The 26,546-nt window shown below is 39.4% G+C and overlaps 1 protein-coding gene, 1 long non-coding RNA gene and 1 pseudogene across 2 annotated transcripts; 2 read left to right on the forward strand and 1 right to left on the reverse strand.

Annotated features, from left to right (window-relative positions):
• Window positions 1-26,546, reverse strand: part of LOC130100426 (extracellular calcium-sensing receptor-like) — a 39,750-nt pseudogene that overhangs the window by 10,965 nt on the left and 2,239 nt on the right.
• On the forward strand, window positions 576-4,872 carry LOC130100427 (uncharacterized). Its single transcript, XM_056265885.1, has 4 exons — window positions 576-791; window positions 1,113-1,212; window positions 1,517-1,674; window positions 3,829-4,872. The coding sequence occupies exons 1-4, from the start codon at window positions 599-601 to the stop codon at window positions 3,978-3,980; spliced, it is 603 nt and encodes a 200-aa protein (XP_056121860.1). The 5' UTR covers window positions 576-598; the 3' UTR covers window positions 3,981-4,872.
• On the forward strand, window positions 6,293-7,163 carry LOC130100428 (uncharacterized). Its single transcript, XR_008808875.1, has 3 exons — window positions 6,293-6,640; window positions 6,725-6,836; window positions 6,936-7,163. It is a non-coding gene; the product is annotated as an uncharacterized LOC130100428 (long non-coding RNA).

A 26,546-nucleotide genomic window follows, 5' to 3' on the forward strand; every position in this document is an offset into this window, starting at 1 on the left:
AACGTGAAAGACACCGTGAGAACGAGGACCTCAAGTGACAACACAGGGAAACATAACACAACACTGTGACAATAATGAGCTGATAGATGAGGAACGCTGACGAGCAGAACGCCCATCTAATCAGCGCGCTGACATATAACAACAGAAACACGAGACAAGAAGAAAACGTAGGATTTACCAACCGTGACACAATATAATTAGCTCTAAACACATGTTTCGTCCTTTACAATGGCATGCCCATTTTTGGATGACATCGTAGATGATGAAGCACTTATATTGAGAAGGGCTTTCAGACGTGAAAGAGTGTTTCGGGACAGGTCCGACCCATTGGCTTTTCCCGACAATTACCTGCAAGAGCGTTACCGCTTTTCTGGGGATGGCATCCGCTACCTGTGCAGACTGTTGGGTCCCAAAATTCAGCACCGCACCGCACGGAGCCATGCCTTGACCATTTCACAGATGATCTGTATTGGGCTCAGATTTTTCGCTAGTGGTATGTTCCTATAGGGGAATTATCACACTACGTCACACTGACGTCACCCAGGTGCAACTGCGCATGTCGGATGCAGAAGCTGGCCGCTGAAACAAACCCGGGAAAATGTCGTGTTGTGCAGTGGGTTGCCAGAATCGAAAATCTGTAAACAAAGGTCTGAGGTTTTACCGAATACCATCAACTCACACTCCTTTTAACGCCAACCGCAGACGTCTTTGGTTACAAGCCCTCAGAAGAATCGACTGGAACGACAACCTAATTAAAAACGCCCGACTCTGCAGTTCTCACTTCATATCAGGTAAGCTGCGCTAAATCACCCACATCATCACTCGATTTAGTTTACAACAAAAACTCTTTATGTATTAAGTACACTTATCTAACAATAGAATAACGAACAATGTATGAGTTTGAGACTAGCTAGCTTAAATTACTAGCTAATTTAACGTTACCTTTGTTCAGTTGTGTTACGTTGTCTTGCTAGGTAACGTTAGTTAACCTGACAGTTAGCTAGCTGGTCTAGTATCTAGCAAATGTACCTAGTATTTGGCTAATAACGCGGTTATAGCGAACGCAGACTAAATTTAACTGTAACACTAACAGACCTAACTTTTTTGTACAGGAGAGGTGTCCATGGACTTCAGTAGTCCTGACTTTGTCCCGTCTGTTTTTTCCTACTCAACCCAGTGTGAAGCAAACAAAGGCGATGCAAAACTTGAGAGGTAAATATTGTCACTTTCACCTCATTTAGTTGCTCACTGGGATCACATCATTACTCACCATCCATTCTCTGCATGCATTGAAGAGCAGGGAATTTATGGCCAGTAATTTAATGTCACATTATTTTTGCCAAGAGGATTTATTGGACCAGATCGTTTCTGTTATGTCTGCATTTTCTTGTTAAGTCCTTTGAGGGATTCTATGTGATTTACACTTGACTTCATTTGGGGAACTGATAGCCTCTGTGATCTACCAAGCAACTAAACTATTTTGGCCTGACTGCTTGCTCTCTTCTCTGAGTATCAGATTTAAGAGGAAAAGAACAAGAGAGGAAACCACACACAGACCAACAGATCACATCCACCTGTCCACAGAAGTTACAGATGAGGTTGCATCAGAATCCTCAGCCGCTTGCCTGTCCTCAGATGACTGCAGAATGGAGCCTGGTGCTGGTCCTTTCATCGGTAAGAACTTCTAACATTTTAAAGGTTCTCTAAGCGATCCTGGGTGACATCACTTCTTGTTGACGTTCGAACTATTGTCAAACAAAACGGAGGCTAGCTAGACCCTCCCTCCTCCTCATCCGCACACTAACCCCCCAAACCCCGCCCCCAAACCCTTCTTGTCGGTCATTGGCTGGAACAGTTTGTTATGTTTCGGGGAGCGGGTCGCCGCAGTTTGCTTTTGTTGCTGTTTGTGGAGCCTGGGCTGTCTACAGAGATCGCGTTTCTTTACAGTGTGTTCAGGGGACAGGCAGCCAGTGGATAGTGAGGAGATGTTTGCTGTATGTGACAAAAAATGTTTTGGCCTAAAAAACGCGTGACATCGCTTAGAGCACCTTTAACTAATGTAGGGCAGTCACTATTATGATGAATCAGGTCACCCTGTTTATACATTTTTCAATACAGCTTAACTATGTTGTGAATAAAGTTGAAAATGATTCTGTTTAGCACATGCTGTCTGAAAATATACATTAAATAATAGAGAAAATCTAAGCTAAAACAAGTAACAGTGCATCTTTTAGAAGTCAACAACAATCTACTCTGTATTTCAGAAGCCACAGTCCCGATGGTTCTCCATGATGAGCTGAAACTCAAGTACAGCCAACTTTCTGCAGAGTGTGTCAACCTGCGTTCAGAGATCAACAAACTGAAATCAGAGAAGGAGGAACTAAAGGAAACACTCAGAAAAACACAGTTTTCCTTTAGCTCTATCAAGAGCAAAGCGGTGCATGTTCTGTTTTTCACAGGTCTGACCAGTGTCATTTTTGAGTGGTTGATTCAGAAACTTAAAGGCAGTGTAGAGGTTGTGCGTAGCTCTATGAACCTAGAGGACCATCTATTAGTTACCCTAATGAAACTAAGATTAGGACTCAGCAACAAGGATATTGCTTTTAGATTTAATGTCACAGAATGTGACGTCTCGAAAATTTTGAGAAGTTGGCTCCCTGTCATGTCTGCGACTTTAAAACCTCTCATTAAGTGGCCAAGCAAGTATGCAATATTAAAGAATATGCCAAAATGTTTTAAACCTAAATATAAGCGTTGCAGGTGCATTATTGACTGCACAGAAATTTTTATAAACAGACCCACAAATTTAACCTCCAGAGCCCAGACGTACTCAACTTATAAAAGCCACAACACTGTAAAATATTTAGTTGGCATGTCACCTGCAGGAGCCATTACTTTTCTGTCGGCAGGTTGGGGCGGGCGTGTTTCCGATAAACAAATTACAGCAGAGTCTGGATTTTATGACCTTCTAGAGCATAATGATGAGATTCTAGCAGATCGTGGTTTTACCATCAGAGATGAGCTTGCCACACGCGGTGCCAACCTTAAGATCCCTCACTTTACCAAAGGTAGGAAGCAGCTCTCTGCTCAAGAAGTTGACACATCAAGGCGTTTGTCTAATGTGAGAATACACATTGAAAGAGTAATTGGTAGATGGAAAAACTTCAAAATTCTGACAACTGTTATTCCACTCACACAGGTTGACCTCTTAGATGACATGGTGATTGTGTGTGGAGCATTAACAAACCTCTGTAAATGCATAGTCCCAAGAAGATAACTTGGAGTGGTTAACTTTTTTTTTTTAATTATTATTTTTTAGGTGGTGGTGACCGCAACAAAACAGAGAAGGATCACTGAACAATTAAGTAAATTACATTAATAGACTATGAGTAATAATATACATATGTACATATAATATATATATATATATATATAATAATTTTAACAATAACAACAAAAATGTAATTAATTTGAAAAAACAAAACAAACATATTAACATAGTCCAAATGAAAATGTCAGAGAAAACAGTATTATCAAAACCAAACTGATATAGTGATAGCAGCCTTGCCAAGTAAAAAAAAGGGCAGACCCAAAACATAAATAAAATAGAAGAACAATTAATACAGATAATCAGATTTTCTGTATACATTTTTATATTATATTTATTATTATTATATTAATGTATTTATAATTGATTATATTGGTAATAATTATTGCTGTACATTTTTTTTATTTGATTGTGCTTTGATGTAAAATACTAGTGTGTATTAAATAATTTGTTTCTATTTACACTTCATTCTGACTCATTAATTTTTGCACTGTTCACAGTACCACTCCACAACCTTTCTCCTTACTCTGGCGCATGTGTAGTGGAAATGGTTCTTGCACTTTGCACAGTCAATCATCATCCCAAAGTCTGGTCTTTCACAGTGTGGGCAGACTGTAGGTGCTTGCATCAGTGGATCCATGCGGCGCGTTAACAGCTCAGGCAAAACACACTGTTTGAAGAACACTTCAGCTTTCGGCAGGACTGCTTGCAGCATTTCTTCATCTCTGTTGATGCGATTGATAGTGACATCTTGCTTTGTCCACACTACGAAGTCACAGTACTGGATGTTGCATACAAACATGTGAAGTTGAACTTGATGATAGTATTCATGATTCCTCTTTAGGTGTAGTGCTTTGTCTAAGCAGAACTGTGTGTCCTCACTGCTCCCCATCAGACCATCACGGTATTTGTATGGACACTTAATCTCTACAGCTGCTTTCCCACAGCAGGTACAGTGTGCCATTCCATCCGGCGATGCCCCAAGATGTGGTTTGTCAGGCCTCACAACAAGACCACAGAGTTCCACGTCAAAGTTGTGATGTTGTGTTTTCATTATTTCTGTGTATTGTCTCCTGGCTGTGTCCTCCATATCTCTTCCCCAAAGTACTGCTGGGACATGGGACAAGTCCTGATTGCTGTAGTGCATAACCTGTTTTACAAGGTTTGTTTTTGCCTTTTCGGTTTCTACAGTGCAGACACGATGTAGGGTTGTGCTTGTTATCCTGCCAGTTCTGTGTGTGTGCCAGGCCTGAGACTGGGACTGGTTTCTAGTTGTAAACTCAAGGTTCACACACTGCTCGTTAGTTAATTCTCGCCCCAGTTTTGCAAAGGTATCTTCACTTCTCTCTTGTATTTTATTTGGGCAGAGGCCTCTCAGAGTGACATCATACAGAGCTACCAGTGGCTCTGGCAGGTCTCCGGTCTCTGTGTCGGATTCGGATGCAGAATCAGTGTCACTGAAGTCCATGCTAGTAAGCACAGCTGCGTTAGGTGCCAAGACTTTCAGATCTGCTATGTCTTCATCTGTCAGCTCTAAATACACATTTATTTTAATACAAATTGCAACTACAGCTGGTTACATATGTTATGGTGCTGGTTATAACATTTTTATATGAATGACGTGATAGTAATGGCTTAATAAAAAGTTATAAATATAAGGTTATAAATATATTATGCTATGTCTTCATCTGTCAGCTCTAAATACACAATAAAATATAAGTTAGATAACTTATTTTAATACAAATTGCAACTACAGCTGGTTACATGTTATAAATGGTACTTTGGTGCTGGTTATAACATTTTTATATGAATGACGTGATAGTAATGGCTTAAAAAAAGTTATAAATATAAGATTATAAATAGATCATTTATACCTGCTGTTAACTTGTTATATGTACATGGCCTGATCTTGTCTAAATTCAGAATGTGTCTACCTTTCACATTGTTCTTTCTACGCTTTGCTCTGGCTGGCTGCAGTTGGGTGTCTGTCCTCTTAGGCTTTCTGAAGCTGATCTTACTCAGTCTGGCTGGCTTCACCTCTCTCTTGGATGAGTGGAGCCACATATTTGTCCCTGAAGTACAACACTTCTCCGTCTTTCCCATCCTGACCCACAGCTCAACTTTAAACATAAGGGCAGCTGCATGGCTGCAGCATGACCCTAACCTGCACAAAATTATTTATTCCTAGCTATCTAATGAATGAAACACATTGGTGTAAGTGGTGCATTAGGCTATACATGTCAATAGCAGCTGTATGATTTCAGCAAATAAGCAGTGAAATTGAGTTAGATTATCTTACTGACAAATACTGGGTTGGATAAATAATAATAAAATGTAATATTTCATAAATGTCTTATGTTACATACCCAGCCATACAGGTGCAGTTTGCAGTCAGAATACAGTTGTTGGTCTTGTTGACGATAACCCAGGCCTTGTACAACTCCGTCTTCTTACCCTGTCTTTGACTAGGCAGAACCTCCGTCTTAAGCACAACGAAGTTTTGAACTTTGTAATCATGAAGTTGTATGTCTTGGACATGACCACACAGAACAAAATTATAGGCATCAAGAGATTTGTACGCTTTCAACTTCTCCTGGGTATAAACACTTGGAGTGTCGATCAGGTAATTATATATTTCTGGCCACTGAATGCTTGGCCATTTCGTTTCGTCGTTTGACCATTGACAAGGCTCTATGGCAAACGGATCTGTAAGACGTATCCCACTCATTAAGGTAAGCTTAGCTGAATAACAGTTCTTATCGCTGGGCGACAAGCTGTTGTAGTACGCGGAGAACATTTTAAATATGTACCATCTAATCAATATAAAATGTAATGTTGATATCTAACTACTATGTGTATAACGTAACGTATTATTTTGCTAGCTAACTCCTCTCCCGCGCTCTCTCTTCTGCAACCATGTTGCGCGCGCATCCCGAATGTTTACAAACATATAATTGGCCTATATGCAGTAGGAGATGCTGAAAATCTTAGCAAAGCCACTATTTGCCGCACCGTCAGAAGTGTGTATTTGGCATTAAAAGGATATACGCACATCTTCATAACCTTCCCCGGCCACAGAAGAATGAACTATATCAAGGAGGGATTCTACAACATTGCAGGTAACATGAATTAGGCTACACGTCACAAAAGAAACTTTAGAACAGGTGGAATACTTTTCTTTCCTTTTTTGATACAGGATTCCCTAATGTTATTGGTGCGCTGGACTGCACACATATTAGGATAAAACACCCCTCTGGTGCACATGAAGGTGATTTTGTTAACAGAAAATCCTTTCATAGTATCAATGTTCAGGTAAGAGTGGGTTATGATTAGACCTACTATCAACTACATACATTTATTATGTGCATTAAATGACCTCAACATTTATTGCTTCAGATGATCTGTGATGCTGACTGCATCTTCAGCAATATCGAGGCAAAGTGGCCTGGCTCAGTCCATGACTCCCGAGTCTTTCGGGCCTCTGCAATTAACCAGCGACTATCACAAGGTAAGCCACCCAATTTGTTTGGATGAGCATCTTGACCATCATGACATTGTCAAAGGTTTTACTCTACGTTGATGTAACCATAACACTTTGTGTTCTCAGGTGAATTCTCTGGTGTGCTGCTGGGAGACAAGGGTTATGCCTGTCAGACATTTTTACTTACACCCTTTGCAGACCCCCAGACAGCAGCACAATGCACATATAATCTTGGCAATGCAAGAACAAGGGCCCGAATAGAAATGGCATTTGGCCTTCTTAAGTCCCGTTTCCAGTGCCTTCACCACCTGAGGGTCACCCCAGACAGGGCCTGTGATATCACTGTTGCATGCGCTGTCCCATATGGAAAAGGTGTAAGGACTGGGCGAGGGTGAATCTGAAAGGACTAAATACATCCTGCTAAAGACCCAAAAAGCATGGAATGTAAATTTACACACACACACACACACACACACACACACACACACACACACACACACACACACACACACACACACACACACACACACACACACACACACACACACACACCCACACACACACCCACACATCCCCCACAAGTGAAGCCTGCTCAGGACAGAGCGTGGTTTCCAGTCACGAGACACTTTTATGACTGACTTGGAATTTGATGTTCAAGAGAAGGAAACTTCTCTTTTTAAAAAGACATTTAACCAGATATTCGATGTGTTTTTATGTGTGTCCATTTGCCCATGTCACATTGAATGTTCACAGAACTGTGGCTCTCTCTGAATTCTAACCAAGGAGGAGAAATGAATCCTGTATTCTATATATATATATATATATATATATATATATATATATACATATATATATATATATATATATATATATATATATATATATATATATATATATTATATATCCACTTGAGAATTGCATGAACATTGTATCTAAGTTCCCTATTTCATGAATTGCCTTTCTGTGGTTTGGTCTATGTTTCTCGAAAACTCTAATGGGATAAGGTTTCAAACTTTGCAAACTGTGAGTAACCAACTCCATGTGAGGCAAGTTTGGATTCTCTGAGCTCCAATCTTCGTTTCCCATTTAGCCATTTATATCACATCTTGCTAAAACTTTGTGACACATAGGACCATAATCATTGTGAAGATTCTGCTCTTAAACACCCGACGAAATTAGGGTTTCAAATGTCTCTCTCTGAGACAAAGAGCCATAAAACCCAAAGTCCCGCCAGTGAATTCCAACCCTCTAATTGGCCAAGCCGACAGGAAGAGGCTGGATTTCTCCAAAAGTGATAAATGACGCTTCCCCCCTCCGCTCGCTCTCTTCCTCCCTTGTCCTCGTGTCATAATGTAACGTCTCGCCTCCGGGCGAGCTCTTCGCCTTTCTTTTCTTTGTTTCTAGTTTAGTTTGTGTTTTTCAGTTGTAGATAAGTCTCTGTGTTTAATTCCAATCGACGATTGAAAAGAAAACCCCGTGACATATCTCTTCAGCAAATCCATCTACAAGGGACCTTTAAACGAGCGCGCACTCGCTTTGAAGGAGAAACACGCGCACGTGACCGCGTGACGCGCCGGACCGAGCGACGCACGCGCTTCTTCACCAGCCATGCAAAGATGTAACGTTAACTCCGCGTGATTTCCCCGTAGAGATCTTTATTTCTTTTTTGTTAGTCAAAGTTTTGTTTTCCGTAGTTGACTCAGTTCACTTCCACGAAGTGAAACGAACTTAGCCGAACTATTTCCCTTTGGTAATGTTACCCCAAAGACTGTGAACCTCCGTTCAACACGCGCGCCAAGCAGCCCACGTGACGCTTCCTCGCACACAAAGGACTCAGCTCACGCGGCCAGACAGGGCCGTACGGGAATGCCTCGACACACCGAGAGACCATAACATAACTTGTGCAAGTATAATCTCTTTATAGAGCTTCTAAGGAGCTTTAAGATGATGTTTCGTGTTGTAATCGGAGAGGTGAATGTCTTAGGAGGAATCCTGCCACTGTTCTCTCTCTCTCCCCCTCCCCTTTTCTCTCTCTCTTACTCGCTCACGCGTGTAAGTTATCCATTGTCCAAACTTTACGCATTTCTCGTTCATTGATGTCTTATTGTATTGTACATTGATGTATATGTGTTTGTAAATACATATATCCCGTGTAACCGTAGTAAATACATAAGTAGTCATGCCTCTATTAAATTAATTATATATTCATTTGATTGATGTACTGTCTCTTTGCTCAGTTTCAAGTCCCTTAAGTGCCAAAGATCTTATGCTACAAGCTTACTAAAATTAAAAATACCTTAAAGGGGTCATATAATGGTGCATGCACTTTTACAAGTTGATTGTACTGAAATGTGTGTTGGCAGTCCCCTGCCTCAAATCGAGCCGTTCGACCGTGTGACGTCACACGCTCGGAAGCCCCTCCCACGATTGTTGATTGACAGGAGCGTCTCAACACAGACCCGCCCTCGCGGGTGAGATCAGCTCCATGAGAGAGCTGTCAATCATAGTCTGCGCGGACCGGCGCGGTCATTGTTGATATGCTGGAGCACTGTCTATGAGCAGAATGGCGTCTAAGCGATTGTGGTGTTCTGTTCTTGGGTGTAATAACGAACACAGCAGTCATTTTAATGTTCCTAAATCCGAACCGCTGAAGACGCAGTGGCTGTGTTTGTTTTCGAAGGGAATATTCCCCACGAGCAACGTCAATGATTTATAGACGAGGATCAGTATAAAGCTGGATTTGCTAAGCTGCTGCTCATGAAAAATGGATTGGTAGCTGCTACCAGATATTCGTGTTCCTGCTGAATCTCCAGAAGAACGGAAGTGAGTGTAACGTTTTATTAAACTTTATATTCATATATTAATCTTTGCAAATCGCTAGCTGCACGCTTCACAATGAATGCGTCTAAGGTTTACACTCAGGGTACATTGTGGCATGTTTTCTATGTAGTATGACGTTCTCAATATAATTCATAATCCCACGTTTATACTGAACAACGCGTTATGGTTATTGAGTTACAAATGGTGTACGCCAGAGCTCTGGTGTACACAGAACAGAGAGGCGGAGTCAGCAAAGCTCATGATCATTTAAAGTCATATGCACTGAAACGGCGTGCTGAAAACAGAGCTGTTTTTGACCAGGTAAAATAAGTGTTTTCTTACAATACTAATGAGAATTTTTAATTAAAGTATATTACAAACTTTTAATTTAGACCCTAAAGAATCATATTAGCTTGTACAAAAATGGCATTATATGACCCCTTTAAAGAGTATGTGTTATGTTTATAGGGTGGGAAACCCAATTCTTCTGGCCAGAGAATTGCGTTTCCTGAAATCCTATAAAGTAAGATGATATGGTGGATCCCCAAAAATATTATCCTGACAATTGAGCTAATTCATTTTACCTGTTTTGTGAAACGTGGTCCGTGTAATTAATTGCAATCAACTTGTGGTTAATTTCAAGGATTCACATGCATGCATGCAGGTAAAATGACAGATCCTCCCTTATCGGGAGATTTATTAACATAAATCTATTTATTAACATAAATCTATCCTGATCTAATCCAAACATGCATGAATAATTATTAATTACCAATTATTAATTATGATATGCAAATTCCCCACGGATTGGATCCACCCATGAGTCTTTACAAAGGTTTGCTAAAAACACCTGTGATTCTTATATGTTCCAACAGAATATTGTAAGGGACATATATGCTGCAAAATCCACATATATAAATTGCATAATATTAATGTATTTTTAATGATATATGTCATATACTGTATGTCCTACGTACAAAAGCCATATAGATTTTCTTGATGTAAAAACGTAGGAAAATAATGCTAATTTAATATTCATGTCCAGCATATATCTTAAAGTATTAAAGTATTAGCTCACTTTCAAACTCACCCTGATGTCATCCAAGATATCCATGTCTCTCTTTCTTAATTTTTTTATACACAGAATGGACTTCAATGGCAACCAACTATTCAAATGTTCAAAGAAGTTTCAAAAGTATATATATATTTATTTATTTTTTAGAAAATGACCGATCGTTTCACTAGATAAGACCCTTATTTCTCGACTGGGATCGTGTCGAGACTTTGAAGCTACATTGAGACGGACATTTGAACCTTCTGTGAACATTTGAATATTTGGTTACCATTGAAGTCCATTCTGTGTAGAAAAATCCTTGAATGTTTTCCTCAAAAACCTTAATTTATTTTCGACTGAAGAAAGAAAGACATGGATATCTTTGATGAAATCAGGGTGAGTAAATTATCAGAATTATTATTATTATTATTTAAAGTGAACTAATAAAACACAGTGCAGTTTACCAATCAGTGCAAGGCTGCAGTTCACTCATGCTCTTGCTCTTGTCTTGTGGAGCCCTAAGAGGAGCCCTATGCCTAGTCAATCATGGTCATACTGTATAATCAACATTAGATGAAACACAATATTTAAAACTACACACACACAAGCACACATTCTAATTACAAAAATTATTTATTAGTGTATTCTACAAGATACAGTTGAATATTTTACATATCAATAATTTTTTATTTTAAATTCTGCATCACCAGATTTCATTTTCATTTGTGACAATTTTTCTAAACTTTATCACAGTAGGCTACTTAGTATACTATTCTTAACCTAGTACAAACATAAAACTTTCCTTAATGTCGAAGTGATTCTTATGCATATCACCACCAGAGTTCATGTCACATATACAAAAATATATTTCAGCCAATTTCCAACATTTTATTCACTGTTCTAGTAACATATTTGACTCAACTTTGTTAATTTGCCGCACCCTCTGATCTAAATAGCACTGTGATGAGTCACATCCGGGACATTTACGCGCTGAGCGCGACGAAACGAGATGAGACTTTTTTCACAGACGCCATTTTCTTTGATTCGCGATGCAAGGCATTCGACGAGGGAAAACGCATGGATTAAGTGTTTTATCGCATTTATATATGCATTTTATAACGTCTTATTGTTTTCTAACAATGTGTATGTGCTGTGCACGGCTAAACCGCTCTCAGGGGGGCATTTCCGTTGACGCGCGATGCAGATCAGACCAGGATGGGTTTGCTTTTTAACAGGAAAACGGCAAAAGTAAGTGTTTTATCTAATTTACAATATGTATTTTATAATATATTGATTTATAGCGATATTTAAATGCTTTGCGCGCTTAAACGAGCCGAAACTTTTCTCAAAGGCGACGATCTTCTTTGACTCAATACGGAGCTGACGACGAGGAGGTTTGCTTGTAACGTTAACAGGAAAAACACCGAAAGTAAGTGTTTTTAACCTAATTTACAACATGTATTTCATGGCATTATATTGTTTTGTAACGATATGTATGTGATGTGCGCGCCTAAATCTTTCTCACAGACTAGGCCCACAGACGACTAGGCCTGCATCTTCTTTGAGTCGTGACGCAGTGCTGACACGGATTTTGCTTTTAACAGTAAAAACAAATAGTAAGTGTTTTAACTCATTACAATACGTGTTTTATATTGTTTTATGACAATATTTGTGATGTGCAAATATTAAAAGTATGTATTTATCCTCAAACTATCTTTTACTCTCGTTTACCAGCACACCTAGTATAAGTTAACTTATAACAGAAGAACAACACAGACTGCAGACCAACAATGCACGTGAAATTGTCACTTTATTCCTTTTTTGGAGGACCGATTTTCTTAGAATGGGTAACTAATTCTTTCAGAATAAATATTTATGCAAAATGTACTTATCAGAATAACTTTTGATTGATGTTTGGTGGTTATGCTTTCATGTTTAAATGTATTGATTTAGCTATTTGTGTTTGCTAGGAGCATTTCTATGATGCACTGAGTGGCTAAGGCTAAACCAGGCTTGGTGTTTAAAGACTGTACAGACTAGAACCTGGTGATGTTAAGATTTAACAGATAAGTTAACATGAGAGAATCATGGGCACAAACGAAACAAATAATCATAGCTTTGTTGCTATTTGGTATAACTAGATTTTCTGTGTTTCTTAACACTCATTTTGAATTTGTCCAGTCAAATTACTTTACAAAAGTAATTTTTATTTAAATTTTTTACTTAAAATTAGTTTTTAACAGGTTAGATTTAACAGGTAGATGTTTTCTTGCTGTTTAATTTTAGACTCCACTGATTGGGAAATATCTGCCCATCACCTGTCCAACATCACAGCCACAAAAAGGGAACACAGATTCTTGCGGCGGCTGACTATTAGTGAGATTTCTTAAGGTGGGTGTCTTAGTTTATTCTTAAAGGGTAACTAAACCCCTGGTCAGAGCCTGACTCCACCCACTGGCAATATTTGAAAAATGCTGGAAAAGTGGGCAGAGCCCAGCAGAGATAGAGGGGACGAGCCGAGGGCGGGGCTGAGCGAGGGGCGTGCACCTGAGACCCGCAGTGACGGATTGAATGACAGCTGCTGTCAGACTCTAAAATGGAGAGTGAATGGAGTGACGCAAGTCACTCCAGTCACTCTCCATTTTAGAGTCCGAGTGACGCTTTGCAACAGAGCGGTCATTTGAAGTCAAGGACTTTTCTCCCCCAGCTTCACCTGAAATGGAGGTGGGTGAGTTGTCTGTGGACACAGGGCCATATCAATTCGAGCCGCTGGCTCAAACTGCGGTCTTAACTCCCGCATCGCGATCGGCATCTGATGAGTTTTGTCGAGTTGATGTCAATAGCGCGCGCTCTCTGTAGGCATATGCTAATTGACTACATAGGCTACACGTAATAATCTAAATAACTATATAAATTCTATGCTAAAAAGATGCTAAAACACTCTGTCCTGATCGTTTTAAATACTCGCAATTCCAACTCCTGACTCACAGTGGTTTTGACGAAACAAGATGGTTTTTATACTGCCAAGGGCGTGGTGAGCTGGAACCTGCTTACGTCACCAACAACCGCTTATGTCACGAACCACCGCAAACATCCAATAGGAAAATTCAACTGCAGTAGCCACCGTTCAACCTGAAGAGGGCAGCACTCAGACGTTTTTATACCATATATTGTAGAATTAAAACACTTTATATCCAAATGTCAAAAAAGTTACTCGAATCAATGAACAGCATTTATGAAGCTGCATTCTTACAGATTAACTAAAAAAAGTTGGTTTAAGGTTTAGTTACCCTTTAAAGGGTTAGTTCACCCAAAATGGAAATTCCGTCATTAATTACTCACCCTCATGTCGTTCCAAACGTAAGAATTTCTTTCATCTTCACAACACAAATGAAGATATTTTTAATGAAATCTGATAGCTTCCTGCCCCTCCATTGACAGTCTATGCAACTACCACTTTCAAGCCCCAGAAAGGTATAAAGGTACATCATTATGCTGCGTTCACACCAGACGCGAATAGCTCGTCAAATTCGCGCCTACCGATTATTGTTAGATGTTTGAACTTTTTCCAACATAAACTTGCTGTATTTATAAAACACAAATTGTATTAATTGTAATCGGTCTGGTTTTGTGTTGTGTTGTCTAGAGAACCAGCACTCCAGGATTTTTCGAGAAAGTTGGATCTGCGCAGCCATTCCTGCTCTATGAAACTCTACTGTTAGCAACTGGACACAACTGATCCACTCGTATCCTGCAACTGCTCTCCATCTGCTGAATGTTGTTGACTCGAGCACTGCTGTACTGTTGCAGACTCGGAGGTACTGAATCAACTTCACTGACACAGGACTAACATTCACTGACATGTTCAGGATTTGAAGCATTACAGACCATTTGATAAGCAGCTTTCATATAATTCTGATGACAGAAATGCCTATAGTGTGCATTCATTGTTTATTTTAAGGCCTATGATGTAAAGGGGCTTGTTCGTTAATAAAATAAATAGTTTGTTAAAACCACTGTTTGCATTTTGCCTTTATTTTTTACTTTACAACGAACAGAATTCTGCTATAATCCCAGACTAAGGTTACAATTTAACTTTCTGGATTGTTTTGAAATAAAGTTTTGAAAGAGTAATATAGAGTGATGTGTTTATTTCAAAGTGAATTTATTCTTTTCAGATTAAATGATTTGTCAGTTTATTTTACAGTTCTTTAAAGTAGGTAATGCAGAACCCTAATAAGAAAAACTGGTAACTCCTTTAGTGTTGTTTTTCTTTGTAAAAAGGTGTTCTATCAACACCAGGATGGTGTAATACTCGACTCCTAAGGCTGAGAAGAATTCCATGATGAGTGATTTTCATCTTCTTTTAAAGTGTTAGGTCGTTACAATTTCCAAATGTGCAAACTTCATATAAGTGATGTTGGTCATCTAAACATGAAATCTGTATGACACACTTTATATAACACGTATAAAAAAAATGACACAAAATGTGTATAAATCCTATAGGACTTTAATTTGACTAGCATATGATTCAATATAAGAACTTTAAATGATTTGTTTATGAATTTAAGTTATTTTTTATTAATACCATATACGATTGCATAAGTTTGTCATGTAAAAACTCATATGATTCAATATAAGAACTTTAAATGATTTGTATATGAATATCGGGTGTTTTCTACTAATACCATACACCATTGCATACTTTTGTCATGTACAACTCATATAAGACTTTTTACAGTATTCATATATGACGCAAAAATCCCCTATAAGTTGTATGTGTGCTATTTAGTATGAAAGGGGCCATAATCGGTCTGATTTTGTATAGGACATGTATTGGTCTTACATGAAACACATAAGGTAATTCTGTCCAATTTAAGTAAGGAAGATACATGGTTGCTGTATATGAACCATGCAGGTTTTTTTCATATGGGGTCCTTCACAACATTGCCTGTCTCAGGAAGGAAAGGGCTCCTAGAGTGGCCTTGGAGATGGACTGGGACAATCCGGCAATATTTCCAGATAATGTCAATGGCAGACTGATCAGAGACCAATACGTTGTTAACTATTTCAGTTGATTTATTGCTTTTTCGTGTATTCAACAAAGGTGAGGATGTCACAATGTTTTTCTTTTAATGAGGTCACTTGTCTGCCGAGAGCTTGGGAGAGAAAAAAAAGAATGATTAATAAGTTGTGCAGGAGCCTACAGTCATGCTTACAGCGTGCATTGAAACATAACTTACTTCTTTTTGTAGTTTCTGGATTTCCAAGTCCAGTTTCTTTAGTGTCTTTCTTTTGATTTCCATATCTAGGTCCAATTCCTGCAGTTTTCTTTTGAGATATGTGATTTGTATGTCTGCCAATTCAATTTGTTTTTTTAAGTGTATGCTGTACAGACCTCTGACAGTTTTTGAATTCTGTAAGACACACATCAATTAGAAGGGCATGAATTGTGCATGGTAAGATGTCCTGTTGTCTCGATTACACTATTTGTTCAATCTTACTGCTTCACCTAGGTATTTATCCCATTGATGCCGTAGGCCTATGTGTTAGTAGCTCTTACAAGTATTTAGCGCTCATTTCTATTATTACTCATAGATCTCTTACTTTACTATTGTTTGTATGTTGTTCCTCAAATGTCAGTTGCTTTGGATACAAGCATCTGCCAAATGAGTAAATGTAAATGTTCAGTTAATACTTACTATGTTCCCAGATTGGCTCTCAGGCAGTACACCATCTGAGTCCTGTTATAAATATGATATTTTCTATGAGCATCACATCAGTGACTTCTTTTCCATTATGAATTAAATTAAAGTATTTCCACAAGAGTGACATGATACCTCCAGGCTTCTTGAGTCTACTGACAGAGTCTCCTCATCGTCTGCTGCAGAAGTTCTTTCACCCTGCCACATTAACCAAACTCATATTAACCTATTGTTGACAGGTGCCTAGCCTATATGCCTTTAATGAATAATACTCACTGGATTAATGTTATCCTCGGGTAGCTCCACAAGAGAAAGTGTTTTGGCAGATACTGCAAGACAATGTCAGTCAGTCCATATCTACAAAAATGTTTGATGTTTTTGCATATGCAGTAGTGAGCGTAGTAGTGAGGTCAAGATGGCGCCGGTGTGTTTGGCTGGCCGTCTGTCACTCTCTTTGCTTTTCTTAATTTTATTGATTTTTGACCTTGGTATTTTTGAGATCAAGTCAACGTTGGTGTATGATCGCCAAACTCTTTTGAATCTAAAGTTCCATGTCAAAGATGTGCTTACCTTTGATAATAGAGGAAAAAAAAACAATGCCCCCATTTCTCTCTGAAATCCCAATTGACTCGAGCCGAGTCCCGGTGCTTGCTTCCAGGAGAAGACGTCGCCGTCGTGGTACCCGAAGCGGACGGCTGGTAACGCTGAAGATCCGCCTTAAGAATTCGTATACTTCCCGGCCAGTGTGTGGATTATTTCCCAGCATGTTCATACCATTACGCCTGTTGGATCCGATGGATGCCTGCCTGGTACCTATCAGCGTGGATGCCGTGGTCCAGCCCCACTCTTGCCCTTCCAGGCTCAGTCGTCGTGGGGTGATTCCGGGAAACCTTCGCCCATTGTGCCGTGCTCCCCCATCGGCTAGAGCACACGTTCCTGCTCCGGCCAGGGTTGGCTTGGTTAACGCTCGATCGCTGGCCAATAAATCCTTTATTCTTAAGGATTTTTTTGGTTCCCATGATCTGGACTTTCTCTGTATTACAGAGACGTGGTTGAATGTGGGTGAGTCGGGCGCCCTGTTGGAACTTTTACCAGTGGATTGCTGTTTTTTTAATACAACACGAACATCAGGTCGCGGAGGAGGAACGTCAGTGGTTTATAAATTTTTTTTTAAATGTAAACAGTATGTTCAGCAATCCTCTTTCACCTCCTTTGAGCTAACTTCTTTTGAGGTGGGTTGTTCTGATCCGGTACTATGTGCCGTTATTTACCGCCCGCCTAAATACAATAAGGATTTTATTGCTGATTTCTCTGAATTCATGGCCGATATCTTGACTAATTATGAACATGTTCTTATTGTTTGTGATTTTAACATACATGTATGTTGCCCTGGTAAACCGTTGGTAACTGAGTTTTTATCATTGATTGATGCTTTTAATCTGACACAGTCCATACGTACAATTACACATGAAAAAGGACACACTTTAGATCTAGTTCTCTCTTACGGTTTGCCTGTGTTAAACCTAGAGACACACGACGCTGTATTTTCTGATCATATGCCTGTGACATTTGAGACTGTATTTTCCCGTCCTGTGATCAAAACTCCCGTGCCTGCACGAAGCTATCGGATTATTAACCCCTCCACTGCCACGCAATTCTCCATGGCTTTCGACCAGCTCTGTCCTCCTAACATGTCTGATGTCCAGGAGCTCAGTACCTGGTTCCATTCTTCCTGTAAAGCTGTCCTGGACTCGGTGGCACCATTCAAGGTTAGGCAAACCAGAACTAAACCTGAACTGTGGCTTAATGCCGGGACTCGAGCTGTCAGACAGGAATGTCGCAGAGCTGAGCGTAAGTGGAAAACAGATAAATTGCAAGTGTCCTTTCAGATTTTTAAAGATTGCTGGCAAAACTACCAGAATGCTGTTAAAGAGGCTAAAAAAGAGTATTTCTCTAATATTATTTCATCTCACGCCCAGAATCCACGAATGCTTTTTAGTACTATTGACTCTCTTTTTAACGCTCCACAAACTGCTGGTTTGGAATCCTCCACTGAACTCTGTAACAATTTTATGCAATTTTTTATTGATAAGGTCGCCTCTGCGAGGGCTCTTACCTCTCATCCTGGTTTTGATCCCTCTGTTTGTGTTGCTTGCCCTGTTGCTTTTAATCAATTTGAGCCTGTGACGCTATCACATTTGAAGGATGTGGTTACTCATATTAAGCCTTCTGGCTCTCCCTGTGATGCTCTCTCACCACGGCTGTTTAGAGAAGTTTTTCTCACTATTTGGTACTGGGTACTTGCTATTGTAAACGGTAGCCTGTCATCCGGTGTGGTTCCTGCAGACTTTAAGCATGCTGTAGTGACACCCCTGATAAAGAAACCTGGTTTAGATCCTACTGTGCTGAATAATTTTAGGCCAATATCCAAGCTCCCATTTGTATCTAAAATCTTGGAGAAAATTGTGTATTTACAACTAAAGTCTTTTCTTGATGAGCAGAGTTTATTAGAAATTTTTCAATCTGGATTTAAAACCCTACACAGCACGGAGTCAGCACTGTTGAAGGTCTGCAATGACATCCTCTTGGCGTGCGACTCCAGCAATAACGTAATCCTGGTCCTGTTGGATCTTACCGCTGCCTTTGATACTGTAGACCACAGCATTCTAATCTCAAGGTTACAGCACCAAGTAGGCCTCTGTGGCACTGTCCTGGAGTGGTTTAGATCCTACCTGTCTGACAGAACATTTCATGTTCAAATGGCTGAGTTTTAATCCCGTGCTGCTCCGCTGTCATGTGGCGTCCCCCAGGGTTCAATTTTAGGTCCCTTGCTTTTTTCATTGTATCTGCTTCCTTTTGGGTCTATTCTTAGAAAACATGGTATTTCTTTCCATTGTTATGCAGACGACTGCCAGATTTATGTACCCTTAAAGCGACACGACACCTGTTCTATTACACCACTTTTAGCATGTCTGGAGGATATTAAATATGAAAATGCAAAAGAGTGGTAACATGACCCACAGGGGTCCATTGTGTTCCCTCTTTCAGCACACGTGCACATGTCACATGGCTCCATATTTTCTCCACTGACAAGGGCATTTTTCACTAATTTCTGTCCAGATAATCAACTACAAAAAATCTTAGTCACGTTCATTGGTTAGTAAAGAAGTATTTTCAAACACATTACATTATATGTCATCAAATGTATCATAGGGAATTACATAAAACTGCATGTTGCCTCGAGGCAACATTGTACCGTAATGGAATCACATAAGGCCATACCAGGCATACTAGGTTTGAATACAAGTATAGTTTATTTGTAAGGAAAAGAGTTTGAACTATCTAAATGTATCTGGATTTTTACAATCTGAAAACTCAGCATGGTTCGACAGTCACTATTGGCCACTATAGTGGGTAATCGGGCAAATAGTGGATTCGTGGGACGGGCGTGTGGCTTGTGAGTGGTCAGCGGGGGTCGACGGGACATTTGGCCACTATTGTGGGTAATCGGGCAAATAGTGGGTTCGTGGGACGGGGCGTGTGGCTTGTGAGTGGTCAGGAGGGTCAACGGGACATTTGGCCACTATAGTGGGTAATCGGGCAAATAGTGGGTTCGTGGGACGGGGCGTGTGGCTTGTGAGTGGTCAGCGGGGGTCGACGGGACATTTGGCCACTATAGTGGGTAATATTATTTCATCTCACGCCCAGAATCCACGAATGCTTTTTAGTACTATTGACTCTCTTTTTAACGCTCCACAAACTGCTGGTTTGGAATCCTCCACTGAACTCTGTAACAATTTTATGCAATTTTTTATTGATAAGGTCGCCTCTGCGAGGGCTCTTACCTCTCATCCTGGTTTTGATCCCTCTGTTTGTCTTGCTTGCCCTGTTGCTTTTAATCAATTTGAGCCTGTGACGCTATCACATTTGAAGGATGTGGTTACTCATATTAAGCCTTCTGGCTCTCCCTGTGATGCTCTCTCACCACGGCTGTTTAGAGAAGTTTTTCTCACTATTTGGTACTGGGTACTTGCTATTGTAAACGGTAGCCTGTCATCCGGTGTGGTTCCTGCAGACTTTAAGCATGCTGTAGTGACACCCCTGATAAAGAAACCTGGTTTAGATCCTACTGTGCTGAATAATTTTAGGCCAATATCCAAGCTCCCATTTGTATCTAAAATCTTGGAGAAAATTGTGTATTTACAACTAAAGTCTTTTCTTGATGAGCAGAGTTTATTAGAAATTTTTCAATCTGGATTTAAAACCCTACACAGCACGGAGTCAGCACTGTTGAAGGTCTGCAATGACATCCTCTTGGCGTGCGACTCCAGCAATAACGTAATCCTGGTCCTGTTGGATCTTACCGCTGCCTTTGATACTGTAGACCACAGCATTCTAATCTCAAGGTTACAGCACCAAGTAGGCCTCTGTGGCACTGTCCTGGAGTGGTTTAGATCCTACCTGTCTGACAGAACATTTCATGTTCAAATGGCTGAGTTTTAATCCCGTGCTGCTCCGCTGTCATGTGGCGTCCCCCAGGGTTCAATTTTAGGTCCCTTGCTTTTTTCATTGTATCTGCTTCCTTTTGGGTCTATTCTTAGAAAACATGGTATTTCTTTCCATTGTTATGCAGACGACTGCCAGATTTATGTACCCTTAAAGCGACACGACACCTGTTCTATTACACCACTTTTAGCATGTCTGGAGGATATTAAAGCATGGATGGCCTTAAACTTTTTAACCTGTTAACCGTCACCAGTGCGTGGGCGCTCTGAAGCGTTTTTTTTTTAAATAGTTCAAAGTTACTATCATATTTAATGTGATTAACTTGACAAACTATACATCATTAAAACGATATAAGACTCAAGTTTCAGTATTTGACCACTATTGTATTCTGTGAAACTTATAGTGACAGTTATGTCTTAATTTGTGTCAGGAGTTATGAAATAAAAAAATGAGTCGTTACCTTTAATATGAATTATGAGCGTCAGCTGCTCTCATTCAGAAAAAAACTCCCGTGCGATCGTCATGACAGCGATTCACAAAACAACGTCCCTCAGGGCTTTTAGCTCAAACATGTGCAGATTTGGAGAAATATTGATAGATTCTCATAGGTTTACATCAGACTTCTATAGACAGGAATAATATTTATTGAATTTATACCCAAATGCGTCGATGTAATCATTTTGAGCGCTGTTTACTCTGATTTACTGTGTTATCCATTCATACTGAAGTCTGGGGCGCTGTTGCACAGTAAAGTCCATATATGGATCACATGAAGAAGAGCCATAATCATGTGACATTCAGGAAGTCCTGACACATAAACAAAGCTATCCGAGATCGCTGTAAAGTGCAGATAAAGATGTTTTGAAGACAATAAACATGATTGCAATGATATTTGATTTACCTGTGTTCTTCGAGTCATGTCAGGTATTTTCATAATAATAGATTATATGTATAATGTAATGCTAATCGAGATAGACTTTCAAATTGTGCAGAATACAATAAAATAATATATTTTCTATCTGATTTTTTTATCTGAAGCCAAATCAGATTACAGAAAGTTATTTAAAACACTCGACTTGCGCTATAAAGTAAGTTGGAGCACAAACATAGTTTTATTCTCATAAATTGTCGTGTATTGAGGGTGTGCTAAGCTAACATGCTAGCTAGTACTGAGCACCTGCTACCTAACTTCGATGTAATTTTTATGATTTTTTTTCTAAATAAGAATGCTTACTGAAATGTTTCGTTTTTCAAAAAGGGCATTTGATACAGTTTCACTGTGAAGTGAGAACTTTTATAAAATAAATGAGGGATTGAAACAGTGTGAATTGCTAGTCGTTAGTGATTATAATGCAGACAAAAGAAAAGCATATTTAGAGCAATAAACAGGCTGGAGAGGTGTGAATATGTGCAGGGGAGCCTGAGACTGAATGGGACTCGTTTTTGCATCACAAAACAATAGAGGCAATAGACTGAATAGATGCTTATAAGATGACAATAAACACCAGTCTAATCAAAATAAAGTCATATGACATGATCTTGAAAAACATTGAACTAAATACAGAGTTTTAGACTTATCATCTTCAGATTTTAAATATAACATGGTTAGACATGTGGCTTTAGCTGCAGTGCATTTCTAGATTGCTACAATGCCAACTTCAATTTTATTTTCATGAAGATGTTTCATAAAAATAAATGTATAATAACTTTACAAAACTTTGAAGCTATTTATAACTATTTTTTTTCATTATGACAATAATTAATTCTACATTTACAATAAACTTCCAGGTGTCAGCTTTCAAATGAGATCTTACTTGTGCTTTTAGTACAAAGGGTTCATGAACTGTATCTGTTTCAGTTTGGGAATGCCATATCTGGGGATTTTTCAAAAATGGGCTTGAAGCTTAACAGGTTAAATTTTAATGAAAAGAAAACAGAGGTGATAATGTTTGGACCTGGTGGCTCATATGAGACCCCCCCTGTTGAGCTGGGTCCTCTAGCCTCGTATCTTAAACCGACAGTTTTAAATCTTGGTTTTAGACTGGACAGTGATTTTAAACTGGATAGCCAAATCAATGCCACAGTCAAATTAAGTTTTTTTCATTTAAGGAAGCTGGTAAAGGTGAAACCTTTCCTTTCCAGGCAGCAGTTAGAAACCGTAATCCATGCCTTTATTTCTTTACGGTTGGATTTCTGTAATTCCCTTTATTTTGGACTCAGTCAATCCCTACTCGCACGTCTGCAGCTAGTCCAGAATGCTGCTGCACGGGTTTTGACTGGAACCCGGAAGAGAGAACACATCACTCCCGTCCTGGCTTCACTTCACTGGCTGCCTGTGCATTTTAGAGTCCATTTTAAAATCCTCTTGTTTACTTTTAAAGTTTTAAATGGTCTTGCCCCGTCTTATTTAACTCAGCTACTCAACCGCTACACTCCCTCCCGGTCACTCCGGTCGGCTGACCAGTTGCTCCTGGTCGTCCCCGGATCCAAGCGGAAGCTCAGAGGAGACAGGGCCTTCTCTGTTTGTGCTCCTAAATTATGGAATGCCTTACCTTTGACCATTCGTCAGGCTTTCTCAATACCGATTTTTAAAACTCTTCTTAAAACTCACTTCTACACTTTGGCTTTCAACCCAAACTGAGACTTGATCCTATCTGCTAGTATTTGCTCTTAATTGTTTAATTTTGATATAGTTTTATTGGGGAGATTTTCAACCCCAGTTTATTATTTTATGATATTGTGACTGTTATTTTTGTCTTGGTTGATGTTTTGCTGCCTTTATGTACAGCACTTTGTTCAGCTGCTGCTGATGTGAAAGCGCTTTATAAATAAAGTGATGATGATGATGATGATGATGAGTAGTGGAATAATGTACCGTGTATGAAGGGGGAAGTTTCCATGGGTGGGACAGAGTCAGTGGCTTCTAAAACAGGCCTCCCTTTGTTTATATCGAGGGCCAGCTCTTCTGCTGGCGTGAATTCTGGGGATGGTGGGCCACCCCCTGTTCCAGACACATGAGCCTTTTTTTTAACAGCTAAAATAAGTAAGAGAATAAAATATGTGAGCAGGCACCTTCTAAGTCATTTATACATTATAGTCAATATTTTATCAGACACTTACCAGTCTGCAAAATGTTCTTATATTTGATCTTGACCTGTTACCAGGTCCTCTTTGGTCCAGTCATGTTTGTTCTGTATAAATATTGATAGGATGTGTAACAAAAAAGAGTAACATAAATTAATCAGCTGTCAGATTCACACATGTTACAACATTGACTTCCACTGTTCATTTTTAAGTTTACAGTTGTTCATTTGAGCAAATGACAAGTAACTCCTTGAATGTATAATTATGACGTTTTCAGTAGCTACTTACGCATTCAGTCGATCCGCTATTGTTTGCCATGCCCTTTCTCGCTCCTTTATAATAGCGGCAGTGTTTCCTTTTCTGAGTATGATGTGCTTCAATTCGTCGTAAGTCTCCATTAAAAGATGTTGCTCATTTGCTGTGAAGTATGGCGCACGCAACTTATCCATTGTAGCATCAATTAATCTGTGATGGACCGTGTGGTCTCTTGAAGAAAGCTGTTGACACCCACTTACCTGAATTACTTACACCTGGCTTGACATAGCCGCTCCTCCTGAGCCTGGTTTGGCCTTTGTGAAACTGATAAAGCCAGGATGCACTGATCACACTAGGTCAAGCCCAGCTTTATCTCTTATCCTGGATTTCTAAATTCTGCTTTTGTGAAACAGCCCTCAGAACTCATCTGGGTACACTATGCACTCAAAAGTATCTGTAAATGAGAAAAAGAGAGAAGGTGCAAACTGAAGAGGAAATAACTTTCAAATTATATTCAGATTTTGCCAACACTAATCTACTCACCTGTTGTATTAGAAATCTCTCCATCTCTGCATGGCAGGCAGTCAAAACAGCAGACAGGAAGACCCTTCCTCCTGGCTTGCCTGGTGCCTGGTGGGCAGCTCTCACTGCACACAGACCTTGGGGGCTGAAAGAGACATCATCTTCTATTTCCAGTCTTTCCATTTAATTATTCAATTGTTTTAGCATAGCATAGCGACTACATATATGCAAAGACGATGACAATAACATGTAATGTTTATTACTTTTTTTGTCTCAAAGTTCCAATATATTGAATCCTCATCCAGTGTGAGCACCATCTCTGTTGCCACCCCTTTATTTACTACACCAACCGTGTAAATCCTTATTGATCCATCAGAGCTCGGCTGCCAGTTTAGCACATCATAGATAGGCAGAGCATCTCCATTCTTATCAAATGACACATGACCCCCAAAGCCTGTGGTGAAGTTCACTTTTTGTAGATAGTGAACCAGCTGTACAGTTTGTAGACAGAGCAAGTGTTGAATTAATATACACATACATATTAAAATACACATAATAACTAGGGATGTCCCGATCAGGTTTTTTTGCCCTCGAGTCCGAGTCCGAGTCATTTGATTTTGAGTATCTACCGATACCGAGTCCCGATCCGATACTTATACATAAAAAAAATAAAGAAGAGAGAAAAAACAGATCCAGGATGTTCCTTATTTTTATTTAATTCACCTTATTTTAACATTCAACAACTCTGTTAACAAACAGAGCACTTCTGTGAGGTAGCTTGAACAATCAAGTAATAAATAACATAAAATCTTCACTTTTGGACTTTAGTGCAACAGTAAATATAGAAAAAGTCCAATATAAAAACAAATAGCACCTCAACTTAAAATACCCGGCAGGCATGTAAACAAAAAATAAAAGAAATGTTTTAAAAGTGTATAAAAAAATAATGAGAATATATATATACATTAGGGGTGTAACAGTTCACAAAATTTGCGGTTCGATACGATTCAGCAAAAAGAAAGAAATGCCAGAGAAATGTCCTATTTATTAAAAGAAAAACTATTTTTAAGTAAGTTTGAGTTTTCCTACATCTTGAAACTTTCAGGTTTATAAATGGGGGTAATCTTTGAAGGATGAACAAATAATGTTTTGGTAATCACATTAAAAATAACATTTAATATATATTTATATAATATTTGAGTTTTGAAGTGCAACATTAAATCCATGTTCATTCACGGCACAATATTTCTCCTGGTTCCCACGTCAGCGCTGTTTGATCAAATAGAGATCTACAGTTAATAACGGAGAAATTTGAATGCTTCTCACTAGATCTCGCAGCAATGTTATTACTTCAGTGGCGAATTAAAATGTTTTCTTCACTGGATCTCTTAGCACAGTGTCGCTTGATCTCGCGCTGCACAGATGTTGCTGGTCCGAACTGATAAATGGTCCGTTAAGCACAATATAATGAGTAGCGCAGTTTCGTTCCGCTTTCACACGTTTGCCATTTGATGTTGCGCAACGTTGTGGTGATCGCGCCAGCGCGGATTTTGTCTGCAGGAAAAATGGTCCTAGGAATCGTTTGGTTTGTATCCGTACCGAACCGGAAGCCTTGTACCGAAACGGTTAAATAATTACGAATACATGTACCGTTACACCCCTAATTTAGGGGTGTAACGCGTGATCGTGATTTGATTCGCGTGATCGGATCGGGACATCCCTAATAATAACATATTTTGACTTTCCACCTTCAGCTTTTCTATATACCTGAAGGGAATCTGCACTTTACCT

Source organism: Rhinichthys klamathensis, unplaced genomic scaffold, assembly GCF_029890125.1.
Source record: "Rhinichthys klamathensis goyatoka isolate OS25496 unplaced genomic scaffold, OSU_Roscu_1.1 h1tg000242l_1, whole genome shotgun sequence".
Lineage (NCBI taxonomy): Eukaryota > Metazoa > Chordata > Actinopteri > Cypriniformes > Leuciscidae > Rhinichthys > Rhinichthys klamathensis.